At 48.4% G+C, this 14,792-nt stretch overlaps 6 protein-coding genes across 6 annotated transcripts; 4 read left to right on the top strand and 2 right to left on the bottom strand.

Annotated features, from left to right (window-relative positions):
- The first annotated feature begins 160 nt into the window (after window positions 1–160).
- Window positions 161–1,857, top strand: BO87DRAFT_379653 (putative Ras family GTPase (Rab4b)). The gene is made up of 4 exons (XM_025624092.1): window positions 161–321; window positions 427–491; window positions 570–604; window positions 728–1,857. Exons 1-4 carry the CDS (start codon window positions 259–261, stop codon window positions 1,576–1,578), a joined length of 1,014 nt encoding a protein of 337 aa, XP_025476230.1. The 5' UTR covers window positions 161–258; the 3' UTR covers window positions 1,579–1,857.
- A 63-nt stretch (window positions 1,858–1,920) lies between these two features.
- Window positions 1,921–3,737, bottom strand: BO87DRAFT_149899 (NAD(P)-dependent alcohol dehydrogenase). The gene is made up of 3 exons (XM_025618172.1): window positions 3,487–3,737; window positions 3,254–3,376; window positions 1,921–3,189 (listed from the first exon to the last, which is right to left on the bottom strand). Exons 1-3 carry the CDS (start codon window positions 3,511–3,513, stop codon window positions 2,263–2,265), a joined length of 1,077 nt encoding a protein of 358 aa, XP_025476231.1. The 5' UTR covers window positions 3,514–3,737; the 3' UTR covers window positions 1,921–2,262.
- A 704-nt stretch (window positions 3,738–4,441) lies between these two features.
- Window positions 4,442–7,107, top strand: BO87DRAFT_379656 (FAD-binding oxidoreductase). The gene is made up of 4 exons (XM_025624093.1): window positions 4,442–4,892; window positions 4,972–6,246; window positions 6,308–6,483; window positions 6,558–7,107. The coding sequence occupies exons 1-4, from the start codon at window positions 4,616–4,618 to the stop codon at window positions 6,648–6,650; spliced, it is 1,821 nt and encodes a 606-aa protein (XP_025476232.1). The 5' UTR covers window positions 4,442–4,615; the 3' UTR covers window positions 6,651–7,107.
- Window positions 7,108–8,600: 1,493 nt separating this feature from the next.
- BO87DRAFT_316644 (uncharacterized protein) lies at window positions 8,601–9,560 on the top strand (the record flags this gene model as incomplete). Its single annotated transcript, XM_025619739.1, has 2 exons — window positions 8,601–8,983; window positions 9,026–9,560. The coding sequence occupies 2 exons, from the start codon at window positions 8,601–8,603 to the stop codon at window positions 9,558–9,560; spliced, it is 918 nt and encodes a 305-aa protein (XP_025476233.1).
- A 222-nt stretch (window positions 9,561–9,782) lies between these two features.
- BO87DRAFT_418770 (WD repeat protein) lies at window positions 9,783–13,113 on the bottom strand. The gene is made up of 3 exons (XM_025626904.1): window positions 12,662–13,113; window positions 11,847–12,604; window positions 9,783–11,782 (listed from the first exon to the last, which is right to left on the bottom strand). The coding sequence occupies exons 1-3, from the start codon at window positions 12,976–12,978 to the stop codon at window positions 10,074–10,076; spliced, it is 2,784 nt and encodes a 927-aa protein (XP_025476234.1). The 5' UTR covers window positions 12,979–13,113; the 3' UTR covers window positions 9,783–10,073.
- Window positions 13,114–13,495: 382 nt separating this feature from the next.
- On the top strand, window positions 13,496–13,890 carry BO87DRAFT_316810 (DNA-directed RNA polymerase core subunit RPB10; the record flags this gene model as incomplete). Its single annotated transcript, XM_025619747.1, has 4 exons — window positions 13,496–13,531; window positions 13,590–13,648; window positions 13,706–13,792; window positions 13,848–13,890. 4 exons carry the CDS (start codon window positions 13,496–13,498, stop codon window positions 13,888–13,890), a joined length of 225 nt encoding a protein of 74 aa, XP_025476235.1.
- Between the last annotated feature and the right edge of the window lie 902 nt (window positions 13,891–14,792).

Genomic DNA, 14,792 nt, shown 5'->3' on the forward strand with positions numbered 1-14,792 from the left:
ATGGTTGCATAGATAAAGATAGAGCAGCTTGATAAGTGGATTAGTGGATAAGCCAGGGGCGTGGCAGGTGCCGGAATGCCGATAGTAGTTCTACCACTACTACTAGTACTTTTTACCCCGAGCCCGCATGAACGGCGAATCGTGGGCAAGTCCTTTCTACCAAGGTACCACCCGCCGTAGTACCTAGACTCTTCGCCGCCCTCCTTCTTTTACCCCTTTACCATCCAGCGGGCCATTAGATGGCTTGTTTCTGGCGCCATGGTGCGTCAAAGGAACCTCTCAAATGCTTCGTCGACTGCTTCTCTCCCCGAAAGTAATCAGGTATGTATGGCGGCGCTATCCCAGCGTGTTGATCTTTCTCCGCCATCAGTGCGCCCGCTTCCATCATAAGGCCCCTTTCAATTAGCGGCATCTAATACCATGTAGGAGCTCGAGAGCATGTATGACTATCTGGCCAAGGTCATTCTTCTAGGGCCGAGCGGGGCCGGAAAGTAAGTCCTGATACTGAAGATAATGATCCGTTACACCTCCTCAGGCTTCGTCGGTCACTAATATCTTCGCTATTGCAGGTCTTGCGTGTTACACCGATTTGTGAAGAGCGAATGTACGGTACCCTATCTCTGATTGGAACTCCATCACCCCCATCTACAAACCTATGCCAATCCTCCCGGTTTCCCACGCTCATCCCGGAGTTGGACGCGTTCGCTAATATGCCTTTCTACCTTAGGGCGAGTGCTGTCATCTCAAACGATTGGGGTTGAATTCTCCTCGAAGATCGTCAAATTAGGCGCCGGGCCGCGACGAACACGGATCAAATTGCAGCTGTGGGATACCGCTGGAACGGAGAGGTTTCGATCTGTCTCCAGGTCGTATTACCGAGGAGCTGCAGGGGCCATTCTCATCTATGATATAACATCTCACGCGTCATTTGTCTCTCTTCCCACGTTCCTCATGGATGCACGTGCACTTGCTTCCCCCAATCTGAGCGTCCTACTAGCCGGTAATAAGTCAGACCTTGCCTCCGACTCCGTACCACCTTGCGATTCCCTTGATGACAATGCACGCCCACCTCCCACACCGTCTAGTACATCCAGCAAGGTGTCTTTTCCATTTGGATCAAGCGGCGGCTCCGTTCGCTCAAACTATGATACCACAACGAGAATGACGGCCACGCATGCACCTCACGGTCGTGAGGTCAGTACCGAAGAGACTTCGCACTGGGCGGCTAAGTCCAACATTCCTGTTGCAGTCGAGATCTCAGCTCTCACGGGTGAGGGCGTAGAAGAGCTCTTCAACCGGCTGGCCCGGATAATTCTCACAAAGATCGAGTTGGGCGAGATTGACCCGGACGACCCCCAAAGCGGGATTCAATACGGTGACGGGGCTCTCTATGGCCATGGCACGAGCGATGGTTCCAGCATTCGAAGTCGCATGTCGCTCGACGACGGTGCTGTCCAATTACATCACAGACATCCAAGAAAGAATACTACTAACAATTGGAAGACTGGCATGAGGGAATGGGAAGATGTATTTCGCTTGAGCGATTCGCACCACAGGAGAGGTCGCGGCTGCTGCTAGTATTCTTTGGCCCGAGTTACCACTAATCAACAGCTTTGTTATTCGCGGTTTTCCTTTTATATGTTTTCCGGTGATTACACCCGACACTGGTCTCAACCTGCCACGATAAACTGAGCTCACCGCATCTTGACTTTGCTTACAGAACGGCTGGTCGGTTGTCCAAATTATGTCGTGGAAGAGCACTGCGTCATTTCGGCCGAAAGCTTACTTTTTTGACCTCTCATCATTTGTGAGGTGACTGAAGGCCAGTAGGCTTGGTTCGTGCAGCATGATACCCCCTATAGTCAAGCACTGTGACTACCATGTTCAATAAACGAGTTATTTGAGTTTGAATATGCATTCCAGAAGTTGATTGTTATCAACTGTTATTGCGGTGTGTTATCCAGCCAGCTATCCTCAAGAGCTTTGTTACGACTACTTCGGACGCACAGGCTTGTGATGGCCAAGTCATATCCAGCACAAACTGAAGCGGGGATATAGTTTCTCAAGATCACGAGAGATATGTTAAATGATCATATTTTCTGGACCGAACCAATTGCCTAAAGATGCCTCGCAGTTGACATCCTGTGATCCAAAAGACCTCAAACCTGGAAGCCATCTGATAGGGAAGTAGAAAGCGTGAGGAATAACTGACGTCCAAAGCAACTGGTTGCAGTCTGCTATGTTGCTAATGTCTGACGAATTTTATGAATCGACACCACCAATAAGCGTTTTGATGCCCTTTCCAGCTTTAACCTCTTCCAATGCTCGCTCGGCATCCTCGAACTTGACAACACCCGTGATCAGTTCCTTCACGTTCACCTTTCCACTACCTACTAAGGAGACTGCAAGCTTGTAGTCACCACTCCCATAACGGAAGCTGCCCTTGACGTTCAGTTCTTTGGTGCAAGCCGCCATTATTGGGAAGGTAATTTCGCTTCTGCCCATACCGCCCTGGACATATGTTCCCCCAGCACGCAGAACGTGAATGCCTGTATGAACCGAGGGCTCCGCTCCTGAAGCGTCAATGGCAACATCCGCACCCGAGCCTAGATCATTTTCGGCTATTAACCGTTGAGCGTTCTCCAACGCCGCGGCTTTAGCTGGCTCAAACGTGGCCGTTGCTGCGTACTTCTTGGCAAACTCTAGCCTACCCTTCTGAATATCAACCGCGATAACCTTGGACGCACCGTAAGCCTTCGCCACAGCACAGCAGAGAAGTCCAACCGGGCCAGCACCGAAGACTACCACTGATTGACCCGGGTTTATCTCAGCCTGTTTGACGATATGGACGGCAACACTAAGGGGCTCCATAAGTGTACCCTCCTGTAGGGTGATGCTTTCAGGAAGCTTAAAGCAAAAGTCCTCGGGCAGGACGTAATACTTGGCCAGGGTACCGTCGTATGGAGGTGTCGCTGCGAAAGCCATTTTCACACAGAGATTATATTTTCCCGCCTTGCATGGTTCGCAGCGGCGACATGGGATTCCTGGCTCGATCGCAACGCAGTCTCCTACCTTTAGACTGGTAACGGCAGAGCCAACCTTGCTGACAACACCGGAAGATTCGTGTCCCAGGACCATAGGATCCTTGACAACAAATTGGCCAATGGAGCCATGTTCCCAATAATGAACCTTGAGGATGAAAATATCCGACATGTCAGCTAGGCAGGCCTTCAATTCTTTTGGTGATACGCACATCACTACCACATATACCAGTGAACCTGACGTTCACCAGTACGTCGTGAGGATCTTTTATCTCTGGGATTGGCCGGTCTTCGAACTTGACGCGGTGTATTCCCTCAAGAACGAAGGAAAGATTCTGGTAGTGATTGAGGTCATTAGCGATCATTCAAATTGTGCCACTTTGAGTTCATGGTGGGTGTGATGAGCCACCATTGACCCTATATAATGACTGTTTAATGCACTTACCTGAGCGCTGGTATTCTGGGTACTCATGATGGGCGAAAAGAAAGAGGCACACGGGAGAAAGCCAGCTGACTCGAGATGTTGTAGGAGGTAAGGCTCTTGAGCTGGAGCATGGCTCGAAAAACGAATATCGTCACTGAACTTTCAGCTTTCGAAATTTACGCTTTCTTTCCTTATTTATCCTTTTTCCCTCGGTCTTTTCTTAGTTTGCGGATATGTCGCCCTAGGGATTTTGTTGCTTCTGGATCCATCTTGGGTAGCTTGGTAGGAGGTATCGACGTAAGTACTAAGGTATGGGGTAGAGAGGGCGGGGTGGAAAGCCCTTCATTGGTCCAGAATTAACCGGCGCAGCGCTAAATTTACCCGGAGAAGGCAGCTGACCGGCTATATTGATTAGTAAGTATTTCAGGTGGTATAGTTAATACTAAAAAGTAGTTAGTTAACCTAGCCAAATATTCTCTTCAATGCTCGGGTGTAGGATAATTAGCAAACTAATTTCTACCACGGGCTGGTCAATGGACTGGTTTACTCGGTCCATAATCATCCAATGATTGAGGGAAATGCGCATACTCAGTACACTCCGATAATCATGGTTGGCACAATCTAACGGGCTGGCTGACGTGTAGTAGATTGACTTACAAGTAGTACGAAGTAGTACCGGGCATTCAAATGAAGGACTGCGTGTAGGTAGTCCTATTGGTATGTAATGAAGCGAGTATGGCCTATTCCGACTATATTGCAACTCAATACATTATTCGGGTAGCTTAATAAAAGAATGCCTTGCATACGGGGTAGTAGAGAGTGCCTTGGCTGGTAAACTATCTGATTAGGAACTACTTTTTTAGCATTATGTAGATGGGCTACCGCAGCGCAGCCTTACCGCATTAAGCTTAGTCCAACTTAGCTAGCAATCATTCCAATCCACCATCTGTTCTACCATCCATCCATCAATCCGGATACTCATGTTCCTCCGTCTCCCAGTACCGTCGGCCAGCCTCTCCCTCAGTTCTCATAGTTTGCGCCTGGCTTGATCACGGATCCATCTGTCTACCACGCGATGGTTTCACCTTAGAAGATTACTGTCTTAACAAGGGTCCCTCTTCCATGCTGTCTGTCGCCAGTTACCCCCATCATGATTAGAGCCGATTCTTACCTTCGTTCGCGGGGCGCCATGCGCGTTCTTCTCCCAAGGGCCGGGTGCTACTTCAGCCATCCGCTACGCTTAGGATCTCAGAGGAGAGGCTTGCAATGGTCCGTTCCCCATCGCGCCGATGAGAAACCTCAGTCTTTCAAGCATCAATTATACGAAAGTACACAGCAACGCCTCAAACGTGAGCGTGCTGAACAGGAACGATATTCACAGTTCCAGTCCCAATCCCAGGGCAGTCGCAACGCGGCGTTGATGTTCGGTATGTCTAATGCCCGAGGCCCGCTCCATAAACATCTCTGGAGCTCTCCAGACCTTGATTGCTGATGTTATTGTGCTAGCATTGGCCTTCTTCTGCACTGGGGCTTACTATCTGGGCTCTTTGAAACCTGCTGAGCTTCCCACTTCGTCAACAAGCCCCGTTTATGATATACAGTCACCGCGACATAACGTTTCTCCCTCAAATTTACAGGCTGCTTGGGCGGACTTCGTTGAGATTTTAGGGAAAGACAATGTTTCCACACAAAACGCCGAATTGGATATGCATGCGGGTTCCGACTGGTCTTCCTACGCCCTGAAAGAGGGAGAAAGACCGTTCCTCATCCTCTACCCGTCTACTACGGAGGAGGTATCTCGGATCATGAAGGTTTGCCATCAACGGTTAATTCCAGTAACCCCCTACTCAGGCGGTACCAGCTTGGAGGGCCATTTTGCGCCCACGCGGGGTGGTGTATGCATTGATTTCCGTCGTATGGATCGTATTCTGGGTCTCCATAAGCAGGATCTAGACGTCGTGGTCCAGCCTGCCGTTGGCTGGGAGGAGCTGAATGAACATATCGCTCAGGATGGTCTTTTCTTTCCCCCGGATCCGGGCCCTGGTGCTATGATCGGTGGCATGATTGGCACGGGCTGTTCGGGAACCAATGCCTACAGGTATGGCACTATGCGTGATTGGGTGCTTTCTTTGACGGTAGTGCTTGCCGACGGGACCATCATTAAAACCAGGCAACGTCCACGGAAGTCGAGCGCTGGTTACGATCTTACAAGACTCTTTATTGGGAGTGAAGGCACCCTCGGTCTGGTGACCGAGGCTACGTTGAAGCTGACGGTCAAACCTAAGAGCCAAAATGTCGCAGTCGCGAGTTTCTCGACAATACAGAATGCAGCAGAGTGCGTGACTCGCGTGGTGGAAGAAGGCATCCCAGTAGCTGGGGTCGAGATCTTGGATGACGTGCAGATGAAGTGCATCAACGAAAGTCAGTCCACCAGCCGACACTGGAAGGAAGCGCCTACCATATTTTTCAAGTTTGCGGGTACGCCTGTTGGCGTCAAGGAGCAAATAAACATGGTGCAGAATATTGTTTCTTCTACTGCGGGTCGGTCCTTCGAGTTTGCCCGAGGTGAGAGCGAAATGCAAGAACTCTGGAGCGCCCGGAAACAGGCACTTTGGAGCGTTATGTCTATGAGGCGAGGTCCTGAAGACCACGTTTGGACGACTGATGTAGCTGTCCCTATAAGCAAATTACCCGAAATCATCGAGGCCACCAAACAAGACATGACTGAAAGTGGGTTGTTGGCGGGAATGTGCGGTCATGTCGGAGATGGCAATTTTCATGGTATGGATACCTGCCTTTCAATACCCCCATGCCAATTGGAATGAGCTCTAACGCGCGGCAGCGATAATCCTCTTCAATAAAGACGAGAAAGCAACAGCCGAGGCTGTGGTTCATCGGATGGTAAAGCGGGCTGTTGAACTAGAAGGTACAGTTACTGGCGAGCACGGAGTTGGTCTCGTCAAGCGGGATTACCTGCAGCATGAACTAGGGGAGTCTACAGTGGATGCTATGCGCCGGGTGAGTAGCCATACATCCATGTTCCGCCATAACACATGAAACTCGTACTAATGCAGGCGTTCTACGCCCCGTAGCTCAAATTAGCTTACGACCCCCTTTGCTTGCTCAACTGCGATAAAGTTGTGCGGGTTGAGCCACCGGCGCCAGGTGAAGTTAAGGAATGGTAAGCACCCAAGTCAATCTCTTGATAAGCCAATATCTACTTGGTTTCAGATAGATACGCATATAGCATGGTAGTGGACAGATAAACATCCCATCTTGGCCTCAGTACTATCGTCTATTGTCTTCTGCCACCTTCGCTAAGAAGAGAGAGCGCGCGTGCGAAAGAGAAAGAGAGGGATTGAGGGACGGTTGCTTTCTGGCCTAAATATACTCATATGGATATCGGTCCTCCATGTAGCCTGCTTTTGTACCTTTGCGATGGTCAGTATAGGTACTCGCTTGTCACGTTGCTTTATTGTTGCCCCCTCCTCAGAGTATAATACGCGCGATACAAATCCGATTGTTGCAACGCGACCCGTTCATAGGTTACTTATAGGATGTATCTCTCCCTTGAGTGTCAGGTTAGTGCAACCAAGTAGTAGATACTGTCTCGGCTCCAGGCGTACAAGACAGTACTAGTACTTCGAAGCCCTATGCTGAAGGAAAGGGAAAGTGCAAGTGTAGATCGTTGGTCTGTCCCCGGTCGGGAACCTGACGAGTCGGTCTAGACGTAATCAGCACTACATAGTATACCTACATCATCAGGTAACTAACTACTAGTTAGTTTAACTCTCATCTCTATACATCGTATTCCCTTCTAGACAGTTACCTAACTGCTCTGAGCTCATCTCATCACTATCATCACTAATAACCTAGCTAACTTAATTATTATGATCATCTCATGATCAGCTAATTATCCGAGGACGTGCAAAATTCAATGTCAGCCCGTCGTTCGGAAGAGCCGGCTAGTCGAGTTGTAGAAACGCCTCCGCAATCCGCATGCGTCGCGCCGACTTCACCGCCGCCTTCCCAGATTTAGAATTCCCTCCACTATTTACCTCACTACTACCACTACTACTGCGAACTACCACCATCACGTCTCCTAGCCTCTTCCTTCTTCCTCCTCCTCCCTCGCCCATCTCTCTCTCTCTCTCTCTCTCTCTCTCTCTCTCTCTCTCTCTCTCTCTCTCTCTCTTTCCCCGCTTCCCTCTCCCCTCAATATCTCCTACTTTTCTTCATCTTACAACTTCAAACATACAACCCCTCCAACCCCCGGGTACTTGTTGCAGTTCCTTTATCTCCTCTTACTCCCTTGCCTTTTTCGACGGAGATGCCTAATATCGACACCGATCACCATTGCTTTGCCTCTTAAAGACTTGCTTCGCCGGCTCATCTATTATCGTACTGGTGTCGTCTTACCCTCGCGCTCTCTTGGAGTTTTGAAGGGTTCGAGTGTCTGTTGTTGACTTTCATATTGTACTTACCGTATTTCATCGCTGCCATTTCACCCTGTCATCAGGATTATCCATCTTTCTATTTCGTACTACCTTTCTCTGCGACCAAGTGTCTTGGTGTGTCTGTTTTTTTTGTTACATTTCAGCCGACAATGCATTGCGTAAGGAACCACTGAACTCTTTTTCTCTTTTTCGCTTCTGTTAGTGGCTTGGAAATCGAGACAACCGGCTGTCTCAGTGAGTTAACTTGCGACTGGCTCATACGGCACTTCCGAAGACGACTTCTACGAACTTCAGTTGCATCCTTCGCTCCACGTTTTAGGGCCAAGCGACCGGTCCGTTTGGCCGCAGTTATTTTCGTTCAGTGAGCCTGAAAACAGTCCAGTTTACAGGATCGGATAGGGTCGCATCGCAATGAAGATAAAGTCCTGCCTCACTGATCTTCCTATTTCAGCGATTCTGAGAGTTGCACGCCTCCACTGATTGCACCTGGAAGATCAAGTTCACCATAAGGGAAGGGTGTTTCTCTTGATCTTGTCGAGCAAACTCGCCTAACTGTGTTTACTTCACGGGCCGTCTGGAAGATTCGTATCGATTATATATCCATAACTACTACATTGGGTGCTTAGGCTGGCTTTATCATCATTGTCATTGTGAAAGTACGAGTCAGCGAGGATTAAAATGCCGCGAATGCCCTTACTCAGGAAAGCATCATATGGTGGCTCATCGCCGACCACAGTCGACCTTTCGCGGTCATCATTCGAACAGGAAGGCTTAGGCATTTATGCGAAATACGACAAGGCAGCAGTTGGGACTGAAACAATTAGCCATCCTCCCTCGGGGAAAAGCCCCTCGGCTTTTTATCGTCAATCTACAAGTGCAATGTCCCAAGCGTCCACAGCCAGCAGTTCGGCCATGAATAAACCAGGCTCACAATATGTTCATCCCATGCGTCTCGCTCCACGTGCTTATACGCCACCATTAAATCAATCGTGCCAAGCATCCATACTTGAGAGCGATGATTCTCCCAAGGATCCATTTGCGGGGAGCAATTCCCCGACACAGTCAGGATTAGAGTCCTTCAAGCCAGGCACAACCAATCTAAGCAAGACACCCCGACTATCGCTACAGACTCATGATAGCTCTTCCACGAGGTCGCCTGGGGTTTCTCAGACGAATATAACCGGCCGTTCATCTTTCGGATACTCACGAGACAACGGAAGCACCTTGGATACAACGTCACCGGTATCTAGGTCATCTTTGGATTTTGTTTTCCGATCTAAGACGCGTACGAGCATGGACCCTATAGCTCGGGCGGCTACGGTACAAGCAGCACGTCAGGCTTTCGAAGAGAAGGAGGCAGCTAAAACATGGAGGTTTGAGGCTCAACAGATGAAGGCAGAGGAAAAGCAAACAAAGCAAAGGGGGAAACAGCATCTGCAGACCAGGTTCACTGGTGATGACGTAGATCTGGAGGACGGACAAAAGGAGGTATCTGACAAGCCGCAACCTTCAACTTCGCAGTCAGAATCATGCCCAGAGACCTGGAGATCACAACCTAAAAATACATGGGTGCTCTTTTTAACGTGGTTACGAACTAGGATCTTCAAATTGCGAAGAAGGATTCGAAGATTAGCGTGAAGTTGATCTAGGTATGTGATATGATCTTGTTTATGATTACATATACAAAGCACTGGGGCATATGTGCCAGTGGTGTACAGGGCTACTCCTACTCCCTACTAGTAAGAATTCTAGGTATCTCAAGATAACGCATGCTGCCGAGATACTCTGATAATCTCATTCCATTCGCCTCACACCCTCCCCCCGCTATACTTATATATATGTAAATGTGATTGGAAATGGAAATGAAATTAAATATGACACGACATATAGAATAACTATACAAACGATAGAACAGAATGCAACGGAGGGAGATGGGGGAGATAATGAACTGTTGCGAAGACCCAGCAGAACCCCAGCGAAGTTTGTCCAGCATAAGTGAAAGTAAGCACCGAACAACATACTGAAGTATGCCATCATAACTCCTCTTAAGGAGCTGAGCAAGGACGTGAAATTACAGTTTTGAATATGTAGAGCAACGTAACGATGTAAAATCATAGTCTGTCTCAAGATTTATTTCCTGATTAACTGAAACTAACTAGAAAGAGCATCTACCACATTGCGGAAGATCATGTTGGCGGGGGGCATAACGAAGGGCGGCGCATCACCGAAGACGTTAGCCAGTTCTTTCTGCTGAATTTGATTGTCCGAGCCAGTACTAATGTGCTGTGGATCTTGAGACTTCCCACGACCATGCTGGCCGAAAAGATTTCCAAGTCCCGAGTTAAGGTGAGAACCAAGGTCACGCGAATGACCATTGCTCTGGAAGCTCTGATCGAGACGGCCAATCCGCTGGACGTTGGCCGCAACATCAACAACAACATAATCGCTCGAGTGCATAGCCGATAGTAAGGCAACTGGATGATGCCCAAGGGTGGTTTCCGACAGCAACGCTAATGTGGGAACATCGTATACCTGTATAGAAGATCGGATCATACGGCTCTTCTTTGAATGCTGATGATTCTGTGGGCACTGTACTGACACAGCGAAGGTATTAGTCTCAGAACTTGCAGCCAGCAAACGAGGCTGCTTGGACGAAACGCTTCCGGACCCAGGCAATTTGACTGCCCTGACAATATCATCAACTGTATCCCATACGGAGACTGCCTCTTGGGATGCTATAACAAGATTGCACCCGACAAACGCAGCCGCGCAGGGCATGCCCTTATATAAACCGACTCTGCTGTAACGGACGCTGCAATTTTGCGCATCAATTAATATAGCAAGTCCGGAGTTGAGGCATGCATTGGATCCCAGGCAGACGGCAAGAACAGACCCATCCTGAGAAAATTCTATGGAAGCTGCACCTAGTGAGTGTGCCATGCCGACATCGATGTAAGTTTTCAAATCAACGGCTTTCCGACATTTCCAGGTTTCCATAGGCTCTTCTGGGTTGTCAGATTTTAAGCCACTGCGCTGCCTAGTACTCGGGCACCAAAAACGCAAGACTGCATCTGAACCGATGGTCGCAAACTCCGCGCTGTATGCCCGTACTGCAACATCCAGAACACGCACGGAACCTTTGTCACAGAAATGGGGTCCGTCAATTCGGGTAACCAATTCCCACAGGTTGGAAGTATTGTTCCATCTCCAAAACTTCAGGAAAGTTTCCTGGAAGCCATCCGAAGGATGATTATTTCCTGAATCCCCATGATACAGCGCTTGCATGTCTCGTATGTAGGGGCTCCAACTGTCGACGGTGGCCATCCATTTACCATCGTTGGAAACACTGATGTGGGTAACGTCCGGAGTAACTATGTGAGAGCCATCAGGGCCAATCTTCAACGTAGTCGCGTTGGTGCGTGCAAGAGCTTGACGGGAAATATGGCTGTTGGTACGGATATCGTAGGTTTGAAGCATGGAGGCATTGACCAGGGGGTGACTTTCCTGAGTCATCTGACGGGAGGCGGGGACAGCTATAATAAGGTGATCGAGGTTCTGTGGATGCATTGCAGCAGGAACACACTCGAACAGGGGCTGGTCTTCAGGTGAAATCTTGCCATGAGCCTTTGCAGTTTTGGGACACAGCTGCAACCCTGTTATGGTAGAGAAAGGTTGTAATTCTCTCGCTGACAGGACAATAATCGAGTTGTCCGCTAATTTGACGGCATATAGATTCCCGCTTGTAGATATAACTATGTTGCCGATCGGAGACGAAAGATGAGGCAAAAATTGTTTTCTACCGGTGTCCAGCTGCCAGAGCACCATGACCGATTCATGGCCACCTGTTATGATGTAGTTTCCTTTCGTTGAACAGGTTCATCAGTGAAATTGTCTCTATCTTAATGTTCTTGTTGGGAGACCTACCATCCTTAGACCAACGCACGCTGTTCACAGAACTCCTATGCCAATGAAGGCGCCGAGGAGTGAGGTTTCTTTCATGTTGACGACCTCCCTCATCCTTGACAAAACGCAGGATGTCATAGTATATGAGAATAGAACCATTTCGTTCACCTAAGACTAGATCGACCTTTTCCGCATGATCCCGATCTTTTGACCCCTGCGCTCCAGGGCGATTCGACGCTGTGTATTGCCGAACATCAATGCACATGACGCTGACAGGCAAGTTGACCTCTTTCCAGATATAACGAACAGAATCGGAAGGCTGAACAAGCCCTGTCCAGCCGAAAAACACATGCCGGTCGCTGTATGCTACAATAAATTGGCCTTGGCATGCAACCTTGAGGTTAGTGATCTGAACATGTGTTTCGAGTATAATCATGTACTGTGAGGCGTCGTTAGGGGAGGCATTGAGCGCGATCACACGTTTTCCATCCTTGCGTTCCAAAATGAAAAGCAATAGATCGTTCCCAGAATCACTAAGGCACACGTCGACAGAAATCGTCTTGTGACCTACTTCCCAAGACGAGCATTGTTCGCCAGAGAGCCACTCCCACTTGGTCACAGAACCGCTCAACGTAAACACATAGAGGAAGTTTGGGTTTGCCGGAGAGAGTTTATATCCAGTTATGCTATCTCCAGCTGTTGATGGAAGTGTTCGAAGAAGGCGCGAAGTCGCAAGAGAATAGACATGGACTGCAGTCTCGAGACCAAGGAGGAGATACCTAACATGGAGAGGAGCTTAGAATACTTTTCAGTTGCATGGTAGGCATTCAACTTACTCGTCATCACTCGTAAAAATTGGATCTAGGTTGCTGTACTGACCAGCTACCATGCTGGTAGACGACCAAGTTTCATATTGCGGTTCGCTTTTCTGTACAGTAGACACAGAGCGGGCTAATGTACACTGCTCTTCGACCCCATGCTTTTCCTTTGAGTTGCTTGTGGCTGGCGTGTGCGCCTTATTGATATCGTTCTTGCTTTGTGATGTGCGACGTCGCTTGACTCGTGTATCGTCAATCTGCATTGTCTTTCCTAAAGCCGCATCGCCAACTCGGGATCTCTTTGACGGTCGTTTTGGGTCTTGAGTATTGCGCATTGGTAAATTGATATGGAGGAAAAGGCAGAAATCTATAAAAAATCTGATGAATTGTGGTAAAGGCTTAGAGACTCCAAGGCTCCAATGTTAATCGTCCATACACTGTTGTAGTAGGGTCGATAGTGTTGATGACGGCCTGGCCTACAAAATTCCAGTCCCGTTGTCTACTTTTTTTTTTTTTATCATCCTGTCAGGTGCGGTCATTCCCTTTGTAGAATAGCGGTAATTTAACACTAAGAAACAGTAATATATGCGGTATTTTTGGTTCTAGAAAAGCAACAAGTGGGGCTGCGGTCTAGTGTTTGTTCAATCGGAGCACGTCTCGGGCAATTTGATGGCAGACAAAAACTGCACTCATTGTCTTTGGCGAGTACCAGCAATAAGGGACCAAGACAGAAACATCAATTCCTACCTTTCTCCGGCTGTCAAGATTCCAAACGCTTTCTGATAAATCTGACTCCTCTATACTTAATTTACCAACAGGAAACGTTTTCTACGGAAGAAACAATCAGACCAAATGATCATCCCCGTCCGCTGTTTTTCTTGCGGCAAGGTACGTGGCACTTGATACCCTATTGCGCTTCTCGAATCTCATGCAACGTAAATTCCAGGTTGTCGGAGATCTCTGGGAGCGTTATCTCCAACTTCTTGATGAGGGTATACCCGATGGGTAGGTATTGGTAGTCGAATTTCTAACTACGGCGACAAACTAACTGGAGCTTGAAAGTGACGCCATGGATCAGCTTGGATGCAAGCGGTATTGTTGCCGCAGAATGATTATGACTCATGTCGATTTGATAGAGAAACTCCTACGGTAAGTGAACCCCTGGCTGGAAGTACATGCACGTGGGAGCTCATATTTTCAATAGGTATAATCCTACTGAAAGAGACCGGGCGAAGAACCAAATATGAACACGAGCTTTACTCGCACATCCATAAGTGGAGGAATATCTCTGTTGCTTCCTCATATGGTGCAATCAATACATTCACGACCTTGTACAGAACCAGAATCCACTGCCAGAGATCGTTGGCCTGAATGGGTTGTTTGCTTGCATGGCATTGCTAGAGGATGGACGGTCTATATGTTTCATCTTTCTTCTCTCTTTTGCCACCTCACGCTTTGCTTGGTTTCTTCCTGGACTTTATGAAGAGGTCAGCGTTTGATCTGGAGTCATATAACGTCTTGCCAGCTCTATCACGGTGTGACACATGTTAACCGAAGTCTTTGAGCACGCTGATTGCACTCATACTTATGGCTATTTCTGTGTCTGCGGGTGAAGATAGCTACATATCCCTGCGCTCGGCTGCTTGGGCCAAATTTGGTCTCATGGGTGAAATATGATCGAGTACGGAGTAGCGATCATGTATATAAGAGCAGCTAAACTTTCATTATCGACTTCACGGTTTAATCGAACGATATCTATGAACCGCGGGGGCCAGTATGGCAATATTTTAAGCCTAGTGATTATATACATTGTTCAAGTACCACTGACAGGTTACACTGGCTGGGCTGTAGGTAAAGCTCATCTCAAAATGGCATCTGGCCTGATCTGAAACAGTACTGCTAGTGCCTATCGACCGCAAATACTCGTGATTAGCGGGAGGACGAATGGGATCAATCGCTGCGTGAATTACCGGCCAAAGCTCTTTATATATAAGGTGCTCCGGGCTGATAAGCCATGTAAGTGCGCACGGCGGGATCTTTAGAGATAAGAGGTGGAGCCGTATAGCTACTGCGTGATAGTCTAAGTCAAACCTAATCAAACAGGTGTGCCTTCTTTGCGCCGTGCTTCGCTCACTGTCCGTCTCTGATT

This window comes from Aspergillus neoniger (assembly GCF_003184625.1).
Source record: "Aspergillus neoniger CBS 115656 unplaced genomic scaffold BO87scaffold_34, whole genome shotgun sequence".
Taxonomy (NCBI): domain Eukaryota; kingdom Fungi; phylum Ascomycota; class Eurotiomycetes; order Eurotiales; family Aspergillaceae; genus Aspergillus; species Aspergillus neoniger.

What these genes read in the sequence shown, in the direction of transcription:
- BO87DRAFT_149899 (XM_025618172.1), bottom strand. Translation starts at nt 3,513, where the DNA reads ATGAGTACCCAGAATACCAGCGCTCAG. An exon ending in CCCAGAATACCAGCGCTCAG is followed by an intron (nt 3,377 to 3,486) that starts GTAAGTGCATTA and finishes AATCACTACCAG; the next exon opens with AATCTTTCCTTCGTTCTTGA. An exon ending in CTGGTATATGTGGTAGTGAT is followed by an intron (nt 3,190 to 3,253) that starts GTGCGTATCACC and finishes TTCATCCTCAAG; the next exon opens with GTTCATTATTGGGAACATGG.
- BO87DRAFT_379653 (XM_025624092.1), top strand. Translation starts at nt 259, where the DNA reads ATGGTGCGTCAAAGGAACCTCTCAAATGCTTCGTCGACTGCTTCTCTC. An exon ending in CTCTCCCCGAAAGTAATCAG is followed by an intron (nt 322 to 426) that starts GTATGTATGGCG and finishes AATACCATGTAG; the next exon opens with GAGCTCGAGAGCATGTATGA. An exon ending in CCGATTTGTGAAGAGCGAAT is followed by an intron (nt 605 to 727) that starts GTACGGTACCCT and finishes TTTCTACCTTAG; the next exon opens with GGCGAGTGCTGTCATCTCAA.
- BO87DRAFT_418770 (XM_025626904.1), bottom strand. Translation starts at nt 12,978, where the DNA reads ATGCGCAATACTCAAGACCCAAAACGACCGTCAAAGAGATCCCGAGTT. An exon ending in ATTTTTACGAGTGATGACGA is followed by an intron (nt 12,605 to 12,661) that starts GTAAGTTGAATG and finishes TCTCCATGTTAG; the next exon opens with GTATCTCCTCCTTGGTCTCG. An exon ending in CGTGCGTTGGTCTAAGGATG is followed by an intron (nt 11,783 to 11,846) that starts GTAGGTCTCCCA and finishes GTTCAACGAAAG; the next exon opens with GAAACTACATCATAACAGGT.
- BO87DRAFT_379656 (XM_025624093.1), top strand. Translation starts at nt 4,616, where the DNA reads ATGATTAGAGCCGATTCTTACCTTCGTTCGCGGGGCGCCATGCGCGTT. An exon ending in CAACGCGGCGTTGATGTTCG is followed by an intron (nt 4,893 to 4,971) that starts GTATGTCTAATG and finishes TTATTGTGCTAG; the next exon opens with CATTGGCCTTCTTCTGCACT. An exon ending in CGGAGATGGCAATTTTCATG is followed by an intron (nt 6,247 to 6,307) that starts GTATGGATACCT and finishes AACGCGCGGCAG; the next exon opens with CGATAATCCTCTTCAATAAA.